Genomic DNA, 18,688 nt, shown 5'->3' with positions numbered 1-18,688 from the left:
CTTGCTCTGGGAAGACTTCCAAAGAGTGATAGTGCTGGAACTTCAAACTAACTGCTTTTTCTGATCCAGTAATAATACTTCTGATGATGGGTGGCTGTGAGCTGATGCTGTCATAATTGTAGGAGTCAGTAAGATTTGTGTTTGTTTTGCACAGCATACACACCGCAGGATATAGTAGGAGGAATTCAAGATTCTGAAATACTGCTTCCAGAGCTGCTGAAGAAAGCTGGCTACACCAATAAGATCATTGGCAAATGGTAAACTTTTTAAGATCTCTTCCTTTGAGATTTCTAGGTGTGCGTATGTGTGTCATGAAGGAGCAGCAGGACAACCTGAATTGGAGGAGAAAGGCATCTGAGCTTCAAAACAGGCTGCCTTTCCAAATCTGTGGTGGATCTTCGCTCCTGCTGTGATCGATTTCCGAATTGAGTGTTAGCATTACAAGTACATACATACATCTGTACATATATATAAACCCTGCAGCTCTTTGTGCTTTCATCCATGTACCACGCTACTTAATTACATCAACAAGTGCCAAGATGTTCTGTTGGAGCTTGCCTTTGGCTCCTATGTGCTTTTTATCTTTGTCCCCTGTTATAAGTTGTTCGGTTTTTTTTTTTTGGGTTTTTTTTTTTTTAGTAGACTGAATTGTGCAAGCTTTTTTGGGAGGCCGGGGAGGGGGGAAGTGTATGGTACAGAAATAGAGATACAGATGCTTGAAGATGAGTGGATTGAAACCAGAGCCACGCTGAAGCCTGTTCACTTAGCGTAGGAGATGAGGGTGGGTGGGGAGGGACTTGGCCAGGGTAGCTGATACTACCAGGTGTTCTAAAAGAGCCAGAGATCTGATCCAGTGCTCTCTTCATGTTGTGCTTTGGCTTTGTTGACTTTCAGGAGAGTACAGCAAAATCTTAGCAGATGTTTTGTAATGTCTGTGAGGAACTGGGAGGGAGAAGCCTGAAAGGTGTTGTGTTCAAACACAGGTGGTGGAATTACTGGTGTAAGAGTTGAAACTGGTGCATTTGTAACATTCAAATTTCGAATGTGCTTGTGGGCTCTAATGGAATCCCACAGGGCCTGGAGATCTCTGATCACAATTTGGAACAATGCTGTAATAAATAAATGTATAAATAGCAGCTTCAGAACTACACAGACTGCAGCCAAGTACTGCTTGGTTAACAGAGTAATTGTTAATGAAGAGACTTCAGACAGGATTAGTGCTGGGGGGGGGGGGGGGGGGAGGCTGTTTAGAAAAGTAATGGGATACATTTTCTTTAACAGTCTTGCTAACAAGTTAGAGAAGAGCAAGATTGGTTCGCAGTTGGATTCTCTGATACTGCTGAAATTGGAGAGAAAGCAAACTAACCAAAGACAGTGAATTATTTATTATCACGAATCCAAACAGCAGAGTGGCCATGAAGAATCGGATCAGTGGGCTGAATGCAATAAGATGCAGTTCAGTGCTAATAAATGCAAATTCATACACCCAGGGAAAAGAAATAAACAACGCAGATACAGATTGGTTCCAGGCAGTTATTTGGAAAACAGCAAATCTGGAAGGACCTGCAGCTGTTAGCACGAAGCAGACTAAATACCAATGTGCAGTGCACTATCATTACAGATCCAGGAACTGTTGTACCAGAGAGGATTGGGAATGATACTGTGCAGCAGCACTCTGGCATTTGTGAACATCACCTGCTTTGTAAAAGGGTGTTTGGAGGGGAAAATAAAAGGTGTAATGCAGTAGTTCAATTGGACTTTCATTATAGTCCCTGTAGGATTTCAGGGCTTTTAGAGGTTTTGAAGTTTTCCAGCAGATTTTATATCCTTTAAACATCCCTTTTAAAACTTCTCAGGGTAACGGTGAGTTCCACAGTTTAATTGGATGTTTGCAAGTCAAGTTTATTCCATGAATGCTTCAGAATTTGTTGCATTTCATTAAATATCTTCTTTTTTTTTTTTTTCTGTGATGTGAAAGGGAGAGAACAGTCCGCCTTCTGCATCTCAGTGATTATTTTATGCCTCCTTCATGTATCTACTTTTCCTTTTTAAGTTCTCTTGGGTCTCTCTTATAGCAAAATGTTTTCTCGTGTTGCCTGTTATTTCCCAGGAGTAGCTTTGTAGCACTTATAGATAGAGGAGGAAAGGGGAGAGTCTTGTGTTGGAGGCTTGCAGTTTTAGTTACATCACTGAGATACTATCATAGCTGGAATGATGATTATTTTATGCTGCAACTCATTTTGGAATAGCTCAAAATCACACCGTGGATCACTTTATTCCAGGTAATGCATTTTTATGTCCCTTATGTTCAGAAAATGTGCAGAGAAGGATGACACAAAACGGACAGGTTGCAGATGCAGACTTGTGAGTAGAAGCTGGAATGATTAAATAAACATTTAGGCACAAAGATCTCCTTCAGAGATTGGGAGTGGATGGGCATTCTTTATCTTTGAGATAGAGAATTTGAAGTCGAGAAGCAGGAGATTAGAAAGGAGCTTAAGTTTGAAGTTAGGGATGGAGAGTTTTCAAGCAGAATAGTAGAACGCAGCTGTCATCAGTGGTAGCTAAATAGGTTTTATGTTCACTTGTGCACGTCAAGAACTTGTTCTCATTTACATTCAGGTCTGTCTGTACCATTTTGGCAAAATAAAGACTCCATAAAAGGAATGCAAATGTAACAGTACGTTTCATGAGCTTTGTCGTGGGTTTTTTTATAGCTCAGTGGTATAAAAGTGACTTGTTTTAGATCAGAATCCTTAAGCAAAACATCATGTGCGTCTCTGCGGTGGCTTTGGGCACTGCAGTTCATCAGTGCACATCATCAGGACAGCACAGAGAAGGCACCAATAGAAGGCAATAATGGAAAGCAGGATGGACAGTAGGCTGAAATGGGATATATGTAAGCACTGGAATAACACTGCATGGATCCATTTGTGATGAGAAAAATCAAGACAGTGCTCTGCAGTCGTTTCTTTGATTAAAATGCTTGAAGTTTTTCTTCTTAGGCAAAGACTGTTTTCTTGCATACCATTCTGGTGAGATTATAGTTTGCTTCAATGCAGTAGAATTTTAACTCATCTGTTTCTTTTGTTCCTAGGCATCTGGGTCACAGACCCCAGTTCCACCCCCTGAAACATGGTTTTGATGAATGGTTTGGATCCCCAAACTGCCATTTTGGACCTTATGATAACAGAGCACTCCCAAATATCCCTGTGTACAGGGACTGGGAAATGGTTGGCAGGTAATTCAGCTACTTGCCTGCCAGTTGCTTTCAAAAGCATTACCTAGTTGCTGGGAATGTTCTTTTCCTTGCTCTCCCTGCTGATGTTTCTGTGTTGGAAGACAAGAGCTAGCATAGCAAACCAGTACCAGTGGAAAGGGGTTGGCAGAACCAGAAGCTGCTTCAGAATCAGGCAGAGTTGCAGGTCTGGTTGGATGGCCAGTAACGTGCAGGTGCTTCACCCTTTGTGGAGGACTCTTACAGCATGTCAAGCATTAGGAATATCCTGCTTCAGCCGTGTTCTGAGATGCTTAGTGCTGAAGGCCTGTTTGCTCTGCAGCTCAGCAGCATGCTGATGCAGAAAAGATATTTGTAAAAGTTGGTGAAACACATGAGTAGCAGATCAGAGCCCAGCCTAAGGGCTGGTTTCATCTACTGTGCTCTGCAGTGACTGCAGCAGTTACTTCTAGAAGAAAACAGATCTGGAATGGTCTTTCTTGCTGTCCATCTTTCTGAATGGAAGAATGTGCTCAGGTCTTTAAATAGCTACTGGCTTAACATCCATGAACAAATCTGAGGTTGGCCAATATCCAAGCTGTGGATAGTGATTTCCACTGGAGTTAAGACAGAGAGAGGGAAGGCCTTGTGAGGAAGAGCACAAGGCAGACAGAAGCAACGTATAGATTAACTGTCAGGAGCTCTGTGAATTTCACATCTCAGAAGACCTACTTCTGCAGCACTAGTGCTAGACTTGGCGTGGTAGAAAACATCTCAAGTTCACTCTAAACACCTGAACTATCTTTTGCAGGAGTCCTGTCTCCCTCAGCTCTACCTGACTGTCTAAATTTAAAATTCAAGCTCATTAAATATGAAGTTAGGTGCTTGATTGTGAAGATTAATAACAGCCCGAGTACTGAGGCCAACCTGCAGGTTGCATGCAGACCATCTGTGGATCACGGCTGCTCCGCAGCAACTCCCAAAGATGTTTGCTTATCCTGTTGCACCCAAAGGCTTCCTGTGATGACTTCATTCCACTGCTTCTCTTGGAAACTGCTTCCATCAGTACTGAAAGGCTGCTTTCTTCCTCCTCGCCTTGCTTTGTAGTAACCTCTTCTCTGTTTGTGCAAGTGTGCAGTCTGTACCATTTTTACTATTTGCTTTTGTGCCTGGTGTCATCCTTTTTCACTTGCTGTTATTCTCATGAGGACTGCCACCTGCCCTTCTTTGCTTAATTGCTGTTTGGAGATACGTCACGGACAACGTGTTTGGAGCAGCCCACGTTGTGATTCCAGGGTTGCTCTGTGTCACTGAGTGTTTTTCTAAAAATATCACTCACATCCAACAGCTCTCGACTGAAGGAGTAGTGCCACAAGCTTATTATGTGTGCTACTCCTATTCTCATAGCTCACAGTGAGCAATCAGTGGCTCGGGTCTGTCCAAATCTTGCAGTTGTCAGTAGTTAGAATCTGGTCATTTCACTGCTTTCTGCCATAATTAGAAATATGATGACACTGCTTTTGATATTTGAACAGAGTTGGTTGGTTACCTAACTGAGGATTCTACCTGCAGTCACCTGCTGTGTAATTAATGGCATGGGAAGCTTTTTTGTGCTTTATATATTCCTTTGGATTTATTCTTTTATTTCTCTCTGATTCTTTATAGATACTATGAAGATTTCAAAATTGATCTGAAGACGGGTGAAGCCAACTTGACTCAGATCTACCTACAGGTACTGTTTAACTTAGTGCTGGTTTCTAACCCACAGTGACTTCATGGTTGTTGGGTTTGATTGTTTTTTTTTTTTTTTGAAGAGACCTAGATGACAGAGGGTGATTCTGTTACATTCATTTTATTGTTGTTTACAGGAAGCTCTCGATTTCATTAGCAAGCAGCAGGCCAGCCAGCAGCCATTCTTTTTATACTGGGCAATCGATGCTACTCATGCTCCTGTTTATGCTTCCAAACATTTCCTGGGCACTAGTCAGAGAGGACGGTGAGTCTTATTTTTGTGTGTTCTTTTTTTTTTTTTTATTTCATTTTTTTTAATTAATACCTCATGCTGGGGAAATGTTAAACCTCAGTGACATTCATTATATCATAGTATCATAGTAATAGAATGGCCTGGGTTGAAAAGGACCACAATGATCATCTAGTTTCAACCCCCTGCTGTGTGCAGGTCGCCAACCAGCAGCCCAGGCTGCCCAGAGCCACATCCAGCCTGGCCTTGGATGCCTGCAGGGATGGGGCATCCACAGCCTCCTTGGGCAACTTGTTCCAGTGCCTCACCACCCTCTGTGTACTTATATCCAAATACATAGATAGTTACTCAAAAATGTGTGTGCTGAAGTACATGAGCATGTGTTAGTTAGTGAAGACTTTCTTGGGTTCTTCTTTAATATTTTTGCTATAATAGTAAATGAAGATCACACAACTAAAATGTGAGTGGGAAGCTTAAGCTCCTTTGCCAGTTGTGTGAGTAATGAAGTGCTGTATGTGCCATTATGATTTCTGGAAAGCTTTTGTGTGATTAGTATCTGTTTTAAAGGCTTATTAATCAGAACAGCAAGTTGAGAAAAGCATGCTGTAAACACAGTTTACAGGAGGCAAAAGTAGCTCTGCAGCCACGATGAGCCTTGCTTCTCAGGATGCAATTTCAAACCAATATCCATAAGCAAAATGGAGTTATTAGCTTTAGGACTGTGGCAAAGGGGTATTGCCTGTGTCTGAGAACCTCGATAGCTAAATGTTTATCAGTTCTAGTCTCTGTCCAGGAGTGGCTCAGAGCTGAGCAAATTCTGACTCTTAATATCCAAGAGAAGCTGCTCTGGGCAGGTATGAGACGCAGGCTTTGCAGTGACACTGATAAAACTTTTATTGCAGTACCTGCTGTATAAGGGAAATGTTCCTTTTCACAAGCACAGGTTTAAACTGCGTTCACTAAAAGCATTGTGGCTTTTTTCAGGATATTATGCTGTGTGAGTCTTTTCCTCTTTTGCTGCCTTTAATGTTTTGCATCTACTTTTGCTTCAGATATGGGGATGCTGTGCGGGAAATTGATGATAGCGTTGGAAAAATCCTAAAACATCTTCAGAAGCTGGGTATCAGTGAGAACACTTTTGTGTTTTTCACCTCTGATAATGGGGCTGCTCTCATTTCAGCTCCTAAACAAGGTGAGCCTCAAATTAACAAAGCTGGACTGGGGTCGTGAACTCAAGGCTTATTTCTCCATGTCTGAGGGGGAGGAGAGATCTGTACCTGGGAGTTGCCCTTATCCTCTTTGCAATTAGGTGGAGCCTCAGAGTTCATAGCGCTCACGTTTAGAGTGAATTCTGCTCACATTCCTTCCTTCTGGGGGTTATTGGAGGAGGTATCCTTGGCTAGGTGGAATTTTTGCTGAACCAAGTGTAGCCGGTCACCTGTATGCATCTCCACTTTGCACTGACAGAGGTTGAGTATTTTTTCATTTATTTAGGCCCAAGCACAATCAAATTTTATTCTCCGTCTGCCAGATGTTTATTTGAGCTTCTAAGAAATTACAGAGTTCAGGAGCCCCTTCTTCTTTAACTCTCTTCAAAAATATCAGGAAGAAAAACTATTTTTGTTTTCCTTTGTTTAAATGATTGTTTCTCCCGGAGTCATTGCAAATTGATTTTATAACCCACTCTCTTCTATTTGGAGGCAAACTGTCTCGTGGTTATTAGACCACAGAGCAGGGAGTATCCTGAGCTCTGATGTCAGCTGAGCCGCTGTGTTTGACTTTGTGTGACCTGGAATCAGCCTGTTTGTTCTTCAGTAAGCTCTGCTGCAAGGCTGGGTTAAAAACCCAGGCATTCCTGCAAATCACTTGCTATCTGCAAGAGAGAACATTCAGGGAGTGTATGATTACTTTTTTTGTTCTCATATCTGCATCTAATACTGCTCTGGTACTGTAACAGGTTGTGAGGAGAACGCTCTTTCTTGTGAAGGTGTTAGATTTCTTTAAGTTGCAAACAACAGTTAACATCCCTAAAGGGAAGGAAAATGCCTCAAAGTCTTTTCTGTGTTTTTTATTCTTTGTTCAGTAGATTGCAAGTAGTGTTTAGCTGTCTGTTTCTTTCTGAACTGAAATGATGCTCCTAAAATTCATCATAAAGGGATTTAGAAAAACAAACAAACAACAAAATCAACTCTAGATGTATTATTTGAAGAAGGATTCATGCAGAAATGGAAATTTGTTTAAAAATAGCCTACAAATTTCCTAGTTGACCGTGTCCCTCTGTTGTATGGTACTGGCATATCAGGGGGGTTTGTGACTTTGTTTCTTTCTCTAGGAGGAAGCAATGGTCCTTTTCTCTGTGGCAAACAAACCACCTTTGAAGGTGGCATGAGAGAGCCAGCTATTGCTTGGTGGCCTGGACATATACCTGCAGGAGGCGTGAGTATCTCTTAGCAGCTCTGATCACTTTTGAGTGGACTGGAGTGAATGGAATGGGCTTTGGGTCAGACTTTTAGCATTTCAGTCCTGACACTTGTCTAAATAAGGAGCTGGTGGCTGCTTCTACAGTGCCATTCCTGCTCATTATTGCAAATTTGCAACCGCTGTGTCTATGATCAGCACTTCTGGGAAGCACCACGTGTTCTGGCCTTTTTGTCTTCATAGTTGAAACCCTTTCCTCTTTTGGACCACAGTCATTTTAGTGGGTTACGTATTTGAACAAATTGAAGTACAAACTCACACTTTTACATCCCAGTCTAGAGCATGAATGTGTTACCTACGCATGCTCTCTGCACTTCAAAGTATCAAGTGATTTGACCCTCGCAGCTCCTGCTTTGGTGTGTGATGAAAGTTCCACTCAGGGAGGTCTAGATATCAGAATATTGCTCCTATCTGCCTGTACACAAATTCAGATACCATCATTTCAGAATAATCCTCTGGTGACACTGCCAGCCTCTCTTGTCCCAGTTCTCATTAAAGAAAGATGCAATCAATTCTTCTGCAGGCAGGGTTCTCAGTAAATAATACAGATTCCCTCCCCTTTGTGAGCATCTCTTATCCCTGAAGAAAGTGATACTTCATTAACTGGGCACTGAGCTTAAAACTGCAAACTATTCATAAATAAAACATTTTTCGAAGTTGCATTCCTTTTGAGTGGCTTAATTGAGTCAGGATAATGATAATTTACTGTTTACATTTAGGAGGATGCCATCAGATATCTTAGATCCGCAGCTGAGGGCAGAAGGGTAGTTTGGTTTCATCATTTTTAAGGAATTTACAAAACCTACTTGGGATGTCTTATTATTATTTTTTTAATTTGAAATGAAAGCAGTCTTTTTGTTTAAATTTAAACATTTCCATAAAGTCTTTCCAAGCCAAGTACAACAGCCTGGAGCTAGCATAGGAGAACATGAGACCGAAGCTGACTGTTTTGTTTTCCATGTCCAAACTGAATAATGTGCTAAAAGTAAACATGCATTATAAATGGGAACAAGTAAATACTGAATTTAAAAATTCTTTCCATTGTAGTAACTCCAATGATAATTGGGAACACAAGCAGAGAAATCTGGAGGCCTGTTCATTTTCTGAGCGTAACGTGCTGGTACCACGCTCACAGTGGTGGTACTGTGTATGTAGGGTAGCTTTCTGTGGTAAGGAGCAGCCTCTGTAGGCTGGTGTGATGCGTGGCTTCCTGCCTGAGGTTACAGCTGAAGCTGTGTGAATTTCTGTGAGCGGACATTTCAGTGCAGAGTTGATGTGTCTGCACACGCGGGTGGACCAGCTGATGTTGTACTGCGATGAGCACGTGCATGCTCAGCAAGCTGAAGTGTGCTTAAGGTGTGTTGGGCAGGTGTGTGCTCAACACCCCCTCCTGCACCACTGTTGATATCATCTTTGGCACTTAAGCACGTGCTTAAATCCAAATTCTCCTTATGCTGGGCTCCAGTCTGGGGCTGTCGGCCAGTTGCCTGTGCTTGCAGGTGTTACAGCTTCACTTGGGCACCCTGAGAAGCCTGTTCTGAACAGCGTGCTCAGGATGTGTTGCTTTGCTTTGAGCTGAACCCCAGTATGACGCTGCTACCAATAAGTAAGTATGTGACAGCCACTTACGTGTCTTTTCTGCTTGCATTCTTGCCATCGAGGCTCCAGCAGTGATACCCACAGGAGCACTAACAGCAGGTGAGAGGTTTGGCATTGCTTCTGTGAAATACGGCTCACTCTGTGCAAGCATGTAGAGTGCCTGTAGTTCCTGCTTCATAAGGGCCTCTTTGGACATAGCAAGTGAAGAGACGTGTTTACTAGTATGCTTTTGGCTTCTTTTTGATATCTTAGAGTCTGTAGCTTCAACATCATCTTGAATAGAAACCTGTCTGAGTCTTGTGTAGTCCGTGTAAAACATGGAAAGACTGCTTCCAAGTGTCTCACTGCACTCTCCTTTTGAATGAGTTGGAGGAAACAAAAGCTTGGGTGCCCTGAACCAGGCTGGAAGCAGAGGGCTTCCCAGGAGTGCCAAAGGGCATGCTCCTCCGTCCTGTGCTGGGATTGATTGCTCTGTTCCAGCCACAGAGGTTTTGCAGAGCAGGCATTGGGCCAGCAGCCATCTCAGCTGGCACAGCTGCAGCCAGCAAAAGCAGCTGTGTGCCTCTGGCCTGTGTGATCCAGCTATTGGCTGGAAGGCTTCATCCTGCTGATGGACTCTGGCAGTCTCTTCATCATCGTATTGATATCTATGTTCTGTTCGGTTTCTGTTAAAGGGCGCAGCTTGTTTAAATGAAGGAGCACCTTTTTACATAAACAAAAGAAGTTATGTGACAGGATTGCTGGCACTTGACAGGACATCGATAGAGGTTGGGGTAATTGGTGCGGCTGGCTGATTCGCAGTTATTTTGGGGAGAGGGGTGCCTTGGGAGTCTGTGTTGCTCTTGGCATCAACATTCAGTAATTCAGGTCCCCCATCAGGAATATTTATTCGCAGGAAAACAGCCTTTCTGCAGTTTCTTCCTCAGCGATGTTTTCCAGGTGAATTCACAACAAATCAGCATTTCAGCATTCCCTGCATCACATCTGCCTTCTGGAAGGATCCAGCTGGATAAAAAAAAAAAAAAAAAAGAATCATATTCTGTTGGTATTTGAATCCTCCTCCTCCTCTCTTCCCTCGCCCTCCTCCCTTTCCTCTCGTGCCTGCTTCCTGAAGGAGAAAAGAACATATCAACCCAAAGACAGCATTGCAACCTTTTCTTCGCTATCTCCCACGGGGCGCAAATTGAAATTGAATTAGACAGGGATATCAGGTCTGCTCGCTGTGATAACTGTAAAAGGATTTTATTTAAAAACACCCTGACATTTGTTCACCCAGTTTCAAATATTTAGCTTTCCTCCTTTCCATTCCTGGCGGGGGCGACTTTATTAATTGTCGCCTTTGATTCAGAGTTAAAGCTTGAAAGCACTGATAACAGCAGTGGTGACTATTTCTTCCAGCGACGTGGCCCACAGCAAAAGGATTTCATTTTCTTAAAGACGTTCTGTGTATACTGAGAGTTTATTAAAAAGAAGGGGGAGGAAGAAGGGGGGAAAAATCCGTTCTTACGTGCGTAATACCGGCTGTTTCTCGCTGATACGAGCAATATCTGATCTCACTCTTTCTTATATATTATTTATTTTCTCTGGGCTGTTGCCCTCTCTGGATTTTTCTTTTTCTTTTCTTTTTTTTCTTTAAAAAAAAAAAAAAAATGGAAAGGCAACTAGAATGAAAGAGCGCTGTTGACAGGAGAAAATGGTAATTTTTTTATTTTTCTCTGAAAATACTTCAAAGTTTTATATAAATATTAACCTTTTTTTTCCCCCCGTTCTACAACGCGGTGCTGCAGAGCACAGATAAATCCAAGTGGCTGTGGCACGGGCATTTAATTTCCTTAAGAAGTTTTCTCTGCTTCATGGAAAAATGTGGTCTGAGACCAGAAACGTAATTGGATGATTAAAGAGAGTCATCTACATCTGGTTATGGTTAATAAGGAGCGGGTACAGGGAGGCTGTGGTGGCCCCACAGGGTTGTCACAATGCGATATATAAATTAGGTGATATTAGAGGCACGAGGCTCAGGTCAGCAGTTGCCTCTTGCTGCTTGTTATCAAAAGATTGAGGCAAGGGGATGGAGTGACAACAAGAAAAGCGACTTCTGGATTTGCTGTAGAATTGCAAGGCCTTGTTACAGAAAGCCTCGGACACTGTTCTGCCTGCCTGGCATGGCAGGAGAAGGGAGCAGGCGTGTGCCACATCTGCTTTGATTGGACTCTGAGCTCTGCACGTGCTGTTCTGCTGACCCCACAGCTCTCTTAAGGCTTGCTGGAGGTAAATTAGCCGGCAGATGAGCCTACAAGGGACTGAGCATCTCTGCTGAGATGCTGAGCTCATGTAATCCCCTTTGACCTCAGGGAGAGAAGCTTTTCCAGCATCAGTGGCTCGTGAATCTGTCCAGCTCTGGAAGGAGTGAGCTGATGCTTTTTGGGTCGTTGTTTTTTTTTTTTTTCTACCTGCTGTTTTTTAGTATTTCAATATTTTCTGCATGCACACATAAGACCAGAGAGGAGCCTCAGTGAGGGGGCAGTGCTGGGAGCTTCCCAATGTCCATGAGTTCACAGCTTGCCCAAGACCTGTTGATTGCGCTGCCTTCCTGGGCAGGGGTTTCTGTGCTCAGGGCTTCCTCTTTAGCAGAGATCTTTGTACCTTGCTTGCTTTGTAAGAGTTGTGAGAAAGCATTCTTACATCCAGCATTCATATTACATGTTCCTGCCAACACCTTTTGATGAATGAAAGCCATTACAGTTTGAAATTGCTGTAATCAAGTAATGCGATATTGTAATGTTAAACTTGTAATCACTCCTCTGCATGTTGCTTTCTCAGTTCTTTTGGTGTGTTTTTAACTTGCTAATTCTTCCTGGAAGTGTTCACTTTTTTCAGCTTCTTAACGAAAGTCCCAGTATCCCAGGAGAAATAGCATTTTCCCTTTATTTTCTTTCCTCAGGAGTAAAGGAACCAAAATCTTGCAAGTATTCATCTACCACGTTATCATTTGTCATCTTTTTTTAATAATTAGCATGGCCTTCCAGGCCAGGGGTCTGTTTGGGACAAGAAGGAAGATTCTGAGATACAAAGACCTTGACAGTGACAGCACTGTGATGTTCACAGTGCCATCAGCAGGCTGCTGGTAGGACGTGGGTTTTGGTCACAGCGTGCTTCCGAAGTTACCACTGTGAGCTTGTATCAGATGACAAGAAGGGTTCTTTTCACATCCCATCTTGTGCTGGTGCATTCTGCTGCAAAGCATGCTTGCTCTTGGTTTGAATCTATCTGTTTCAGAGCAGTGTGCTGCTGGCTAATTAAACACAGAACGGTTTGGGTTGGAAGGGACCTCAAGGATCACGAATCTCCAACCTCCCACCACATGCAGGGCCACCAACCTCCACATTTCATAGCAGCCCAGGCTGCCCAGGGCCCCATCCAACTTGGCCCTGAACACCTCCAGGGATGGATGGGGCATCCACAGCCTCTCTGGGCAGCTGTTCCAGCACCTCACCACTCTCATAGCAAAGAACTTGAATAAGACAGAGAGATAAGCATGGCTTCCAATTAAAGAAAAAAAAAAAAAAAAAAGGAACAACAGCAAAACAAACAAACAAAAAAAAATGCTTTGCGAATCTCCGTTGGAACCAAAACCAGATGTTTTTCTCCCTTATTAAAATATGTACTAAAAATACCACAACTTTACAGTTCTTGAATTGTTGGAAATGGTTTGCAGATGAAGTCATCAGGCTCTTTTTGTTGTTATCCATCTATCCCTGTGCTTTCTGTGCACGCTCTGAGGATATTCTGGAATACAGAGATGACCTGGGGAGGGAACAAATCAAGGACTTTTTTTTCTTTCTTGTTTTAAGTGCTGATTTTTCAATCCACATATGACTCAGAATTTGTTAAATGAGGTTGAACTGTGCAAAAAAAAAAAAAAAAAAAAAAAAGCTTGGATGCACAGAGAGAAGTGAGAAGGAAAAGAGAGGAAAATGGAAGTGGGTATCGATCATCTCCTTTATTATTCTAACGTGAGGTTTGCTGCAACACTGTAAAGGGAAATACTCTTAAAAGAGAGGATCAGGGGGCAGTGCTTTTGCTTTGGAGGAAACCAGTCTCCTCCTGTATGGCTTTTACTGAAAGTCTTTTTGCAAAAGCGTTTCTGTTGATGTTTCAGGTCAGTCGTCAGCTGGGCAGCGTGATGGATCTCTTCACCACCAGCCTCTCCCTGGTGGGTCTGCAGCCTCCGAGTGACAGACAGATTGACGGCATCGACCTTTTACCTGCCATCTTGCAGGGCAAGCTAATTGACAGGTCAGTTATGAGCCCGGAGCTCTGATCCTTGCCTCCAAATTGAAGTGGTGCCAAGCTTTGCCTTTTTTTTTTTTTTTTTTTTAAATCAAGTTTACAGAAATATTTTGTGTGTGTCTTTGCTCCTGGCCGATGAGGTGAGGTAGCACCAGAGCTTTATCCTGTGCATTAATCCTCTGCTGGAGCAGGCAGAGGTGAGATTTCCTGCCATACGACATACTGCTGTACAACAGAGTCTGGGGACAAATGCAAATGTCAGGGGGTTAGCAGGGATCCTTGGAACACCATATGGCAACAAGGGAGATAAAAGCCTGCGAACTGTAGCCTGGGTAGGGGAAAATACATTATTTATTACTGGAAAAAACATCCAGGAGTATATTGGCTCGTTGCAGAATATAGTTCTGGTTTGAGAGGAGCTGGAATTAAAGGCTGGACTGCTGCAGGTGAACCAGAAGCCCACCTCTTCCCAAGGTCCTTTTATAAAGGCACGTTTGAATTAAAGGGCTGGGATCCTTATGGGCATGCAGGAGTACTGTTTGGGTGCAGACTTTGACAGCAAGCATCCTTGGCTGTCACTGGAAGGCCTGGAGGTCAAGAGAGGTATTTTTGTTGAGATTTGGATAATTTGGCAGCCTGGGAAATCCTGAGTACAGACAAATTCTTTGTCAGTGAGACAGCAAGGGAACATACACATGCAAAACATACTTGAATTCTTTTCTGTGTTGGATGTGAGCCTTTGTTCCACAAATTGTTACTTATGTGCCTGTTAAAGCGAGAAGTATGTGTGCAGCATTACCTGAGAGCTCATCTGCTGGCTGATGTGAGGTGCTGCAAGTCCTGCAAACACAGCCTGCTACTTTTGTGGAGCTTTCTTATGACACCGAAGGGAAAATAAAGGAAATGTCCGCCACCCATCTCTTACAACAGTGCCATTCGTATTGCAGTAATAATTATGATGACTCTTCTTTTTTTTCTTATTGATTTATTTTTTTCTTCTTTTTTTTTCCCTACCCCAGACCTGACTGGGGCATCACAGTTCCCATCGCCCCAGGACATTTCAAGGGGATGCAGTTGTAGGGTTCTTTTAAGTTTATAAAAGGAAAAAAGTGAACAGGAAAGAAAGGAATTGGTGGCAGCAGAATTTTCAGTATAAGCTGAAAGCCTTTTTCAAAGATGGAAATGTTTGTTGTTGGGTTTTTTTAATGCAAAACCTGACCTCTGTGCCTTCAGTCAGAGGGTCACATCGCAGCTTGTCGCATAATCTGTGTTTACGGCAAGGAAAAAGGAGGCTGGCATGTTTCAAGTGTGGCATGTTTGTTTGGGCTGTTTTATTTTGTTAATGAAACTGGTTTAGATCAAGTCCTGTGTTTTGGCAGGCTTCTCAGGGCTGCCTTTATTTCACAGGCACTTCAGGTGTTAGGATGCAGGACCAGGCACTGCTGGCAGCAGCATTTTCCCTTTGTTCAAGAGCAGTTCCTAATGACAAAGGACAAAGGCTCATTGTTTGTGCAAGGAACCTGCAGGGAAGGCTGTGTTTTAAATAGAGGAGATGTAAGGCCACTCCTGTCAATTGGATGCAGAGATTTTAATCTTACTCGTAGTTAGGGACTGTGTTTTTTCCACTTAGCATCACCACAGCGAGTAGCCTTTGCTTAGTGGTATCTGAATCAAAGACAAAGGATGCTTATAACCTTCCCAGTGCAATAAACAGCCCAGTGGTCTCCTCCTGCCAGCAGGCTGACACAGCCAGAGAGGGCTACCTCTGGTGTCCTTGTGGGACAAACTGCAGCAGCCACTGTAGCCATTCTCCTGCAGTAGACTATTTCAGTGGAAATTTGTACTGTTCCCTCAAAAAATGAGAGCACGTTTCGAGGGTCACCAAAGGGGGAGCACTGCTGGGATGCCCAGGAGGAAGAGTAGTGTGTGTGCTTTGGGTGTGGGTCGTGCCCTCAGTGAGTTACCTGCAGGGGAACTTTGGGGGAGAAGTTGAAGGTTTCAGTATGAGTTTAGATGATGCCAAGGGCACTTCAGGGGAAAGCGAATGGGCAGGAGTTAAAAATGAAGCCTGTCTTGCTGCCAGGTTAATTTTTATGGAGCTTTTCTGATCTGAAATCCCCAACTGGTCAGCATCTGGTGTCCTCCCTGGCCATCCTGTGCCTCAGATGGGAACAGCACATATCTTGATGCTGCCATAAAGAGGAGTGTGAGCATCATATTCTCTGTGAATCCCTATTTCTCTCTCTCTGGCAGACGCTCGCCACTTCTGAGACATTTGGTGTTTAAGTCGGCACGCTCTATAGGAAATAACAGGGTCTGATAGTTCAAGGATTAACAATCACTGGCAGCCAAGCTGTATAATATTTCATTCTTGCGCCATGTGAGCTCTCAACTTGATGAACACTTTAAAAAATGTTAATTGAAAACCTTGCAGTGGAGACTGTTAGGAGGCAGCCTGTTTCTGACTGATAGCTGGATCGGAAGTCAGACGCCATTAAAGTGTTTGTCTCCCTTATCAGCGAGGCAGCGGCAGCAGCTGCCCAGGCTGGCGTGCTGGCATTTCTCATGCAGTTCTGCTCTCCCTTGCAGGCCCATATTCTATTATCGTGGCAATGAGATGATGGCAGTGAGAGTCGGGCTTTACAAGGCTCACTACTGGACCTGGAGCAACTCCTGGGAGGAGTACAGCAAGGTAACAGCACGCTGACCTGCTGCACCTTCATCTCGTTCCTTCTCTCTTTCCCAATCATTTTCCAGGGGGGAAATAACCATTTAAAGAGGTGTTTTATTAACTGGGGAATGCCACAGAGCACTTACAAACCAGCCTTTCATTCACAGCCTCTTAAGAGCTACCAGATCTCCAAAATCCAAGGGCACTGGTGTCACCTGCACCCCTGTGCTGAATGAAGTCAGAAACAAGCAGAGGAAAATGAGCAAAGCCCGACTTGTTCCAAGTGGTGTTCCCTTTAAGCAGCACTTAATGCCCCTTAATGTTAAGCTTCTTTCCCTGCTGAGTTCTGATCTTTCACGTGTATCTTTACAAAGCTTGGAGACTGATGCCAAATGAATGGGTCATTTATCTTGGTATCTGGTGGAAAAAGACCCAGAGTGCCTTGGACTGTGGAAAGGGGATAGGGATGTGCTATTTTATTGGTTTGTGTTTTTTTTCTGAAAAGGAAAGCTTTTCCATGCAGTGGAAAGAGCAGCAGCCATCAGACACAGGGCACTCCATATGTTTAATCTATTACCAGCACTTCTGCAAGCCCCTATCACTCTGTAAGATGCTTCCTATTTTGTTTGCCAAACAGGCACTGCTTGTGCAGTTTTCTGGCTGATCTTCTCACTATTAGATGTTAAACACTGTTATTTTTCTTCTTTTGTGAGTTCCTTGCCTCAGACCTGGGTACTGAACTCTGGGACGTTTCTTGAATGGCAGGTTCACACGTGTGCCTTGCTGATTATACCTTTAGACATGAACTAAATGCATTATGGCACAGCTTTCAGCAGTTTTAACAGCAGGCTGGTACTGGGGAGGGATTGTTTGTATGATTGATTTTTTTATGTCTTTTTTTCTTTCCTTTAACTTATGGTGGGTCCTCAAGGCATCACAGGTGCAGAAATAAGTGCTGATGACATTTGTGGATGTAAAAGTGCATGGTTTCTTTCATTGGGATGTCCTGGGGGTAGAAGGAAACGTCAGCTCCAAGGGAGTCATTCACATTCAGGGCTGTAAATGTGTGTGTTTGTCTTTTTAAGGCTGTAACGCTCCAGGAGTTTCTGTTTTTCACAGATTAGGAAGGAAAGTTGACTCTGAAAATGCACTGCACACTCCATGTCAACCCTAATATTGCACAGCTAAAAGGAGATAACGTGTTTGTCTAGGTTGGTATGTGAGCATAGCACATATGTGACACGTGACATAATGTGGAGGGTTTTCCCTGTGTGAGAGCCACTGGCAGCTTGTATGTTGTTGTGGATGGCCATAGGAATGGACTCGAGGGCATGCTTTTCCCATGTGTATGGAAGATAGTGCTGCACATGAATAATTGCTCTCCATTATATTATATGCACATACACATACTTACACACCTTGTTTGGTCATAAATAAATGCCTGCATTGATCTGAACTTATTGGTCCACGTCTGAGTATGTGTGTGGCTGTGATAATGGGGACCAGTTACTCATTTCGAATGCTCTCCTACTGTGAGAAATGGCAGTTGTGCAATTAAGGAATATTTATTCCTTTCTGAGCTGTTGTTTAACTGCTGTCTGATAAAAGTCAGCAATTATACTGTACATCAGAGAAATGATTAAAAATTCACTCGCTTTCCTGCAGCTTGTATCACATGTGGTTGATGTGGGTAAAATTGGAGCACATTAGTGGACAGACTAGCCATTAACAACATGCAGAGGAAGCTGAGGCTGAAATTTGTTCCAATTCTCCTCATGTCCTCAAGCCATTAATTACAAGCCTTGCAAGTTTAAAAATAGAAATAAATCAGAATGCAGAACAGTTCCGCAGTTCTGAGCCTTGTTTTGGGAATTCTGTAATCTCACCTCCTGATCCAACGCCTCTTTTAGTGCCTGTTGTTCTCAGCTGTTTTGATATTGGACTGGAACTATTGGGCTGGAATCAAAAAGGCCAATTTGTTTGCTAATTTCCTTTGAAAAGTGGATTTGCATACATGTGTGTGTGGCACTGGGAGCTGTGTCTGTCGGCAGGCTTGCTGTTCGATATGTTTGATTAGCCTCCCATTAGAGCTGTAGCTAACGAGGCCATGTCAGCTCTCTGATCTCTGGCGTGGGTCTTCACCTCACTGGGAATCTAACAGGAAGTTTGATTAAACTTTCCAACGTGAAATTCTTCCTGTCTCAAGGGTCCTAACGCAGACCTGGCATGAACAGATGGATCTGGTTGGCATGTCATTCGTTTGGAAGAGGCCTGAAGTTGGCCAGATGTGTCAGAATGGCTGTCTGCACAGTTTTAGAAGGTTTGTTTTTGTGGGTGGTTGAGTATCTCACTATTTTGACGCGTACATGGCACCTTTTGGCCAAACCTCCTTTTCCTTTCAAATTCCCTTGTTAACTGACAGGGTGGGAAATCATTGATATGGAAAACTTGC

At 43.2% G+C, this 18,688-nt stretch overlaps 1 protein-coding gene across 3 annotated transcripts in view; it reads left to right on the top strand.

Moving 5' to 3' along the window:
• The window catches only part of GALNS (galactosamine (N-acetyl)-6-sulfatase), a 45,775-nt gene that overhangs the window by 5,855 nt on the left and 21,232 nt on the right, over positions 1 to 18,688 (top strand). For all 3 annotated transcript variants that reach the window (XR_016470702.1, XR_016470700.1, XM_031615381.2), the window contains exons 4-11: positions 155 to 257; positions 3,098 to 3,241; positions 4,883 to 4,949; positions 5,086 to 5,213; positions 6,251 to 6,390; positions 7,531 to 7,634; positions 13,435 to 13,571; positions 16,155 to 16,257. Coding sequence is in view for 1 of the 3 variants with exons in the window: in XM_031615381.2 (XP_031471241.2) it covers positions 155 to 257; positions 3,098 to 3,241; positions 4,883 to 4,949; positions 5,086 to 5,213; positions 6,251 to 6,390; positions 7,531 to 7,634; positions 13,435 to 13,571; positions 16,155 to 16,257 (926 nt within the window). In the remaining 2 variants the exon portion in view is untranslated. The remainder of the gene's footprint in view (positions 1 to 154; positions 258 to 3,097; positions 3,242 to 4,882; positions 4,950 to 5,085; positions 5,214 to 6,250; positions 6,391 to 7,530; positions 7,635 to 13,434; positions 13,572 to 16,154; positions 16,258 to 18,688) is intronic.

This window comes from Phasianus colchicus, chromosome 13, assembly GCF_987193195.1.
Source record: "Phasianus colchicus chromosome 13, bPhaCol1.hap1.1, whole genome shotgun sequence".
Classification (NCBI taxonomy): domain Eukaryota; kingdom Metazoa; phylum Chordata; class Aves; order Galliformes; family Phasianidae; genus Phasianus; species Phasianus colchicus.
The sequence above is the reverse complement of the archived record's forward strand: the minus strand, read 5'-3'. Positions and strand labels throughout refer to the sequence as shown.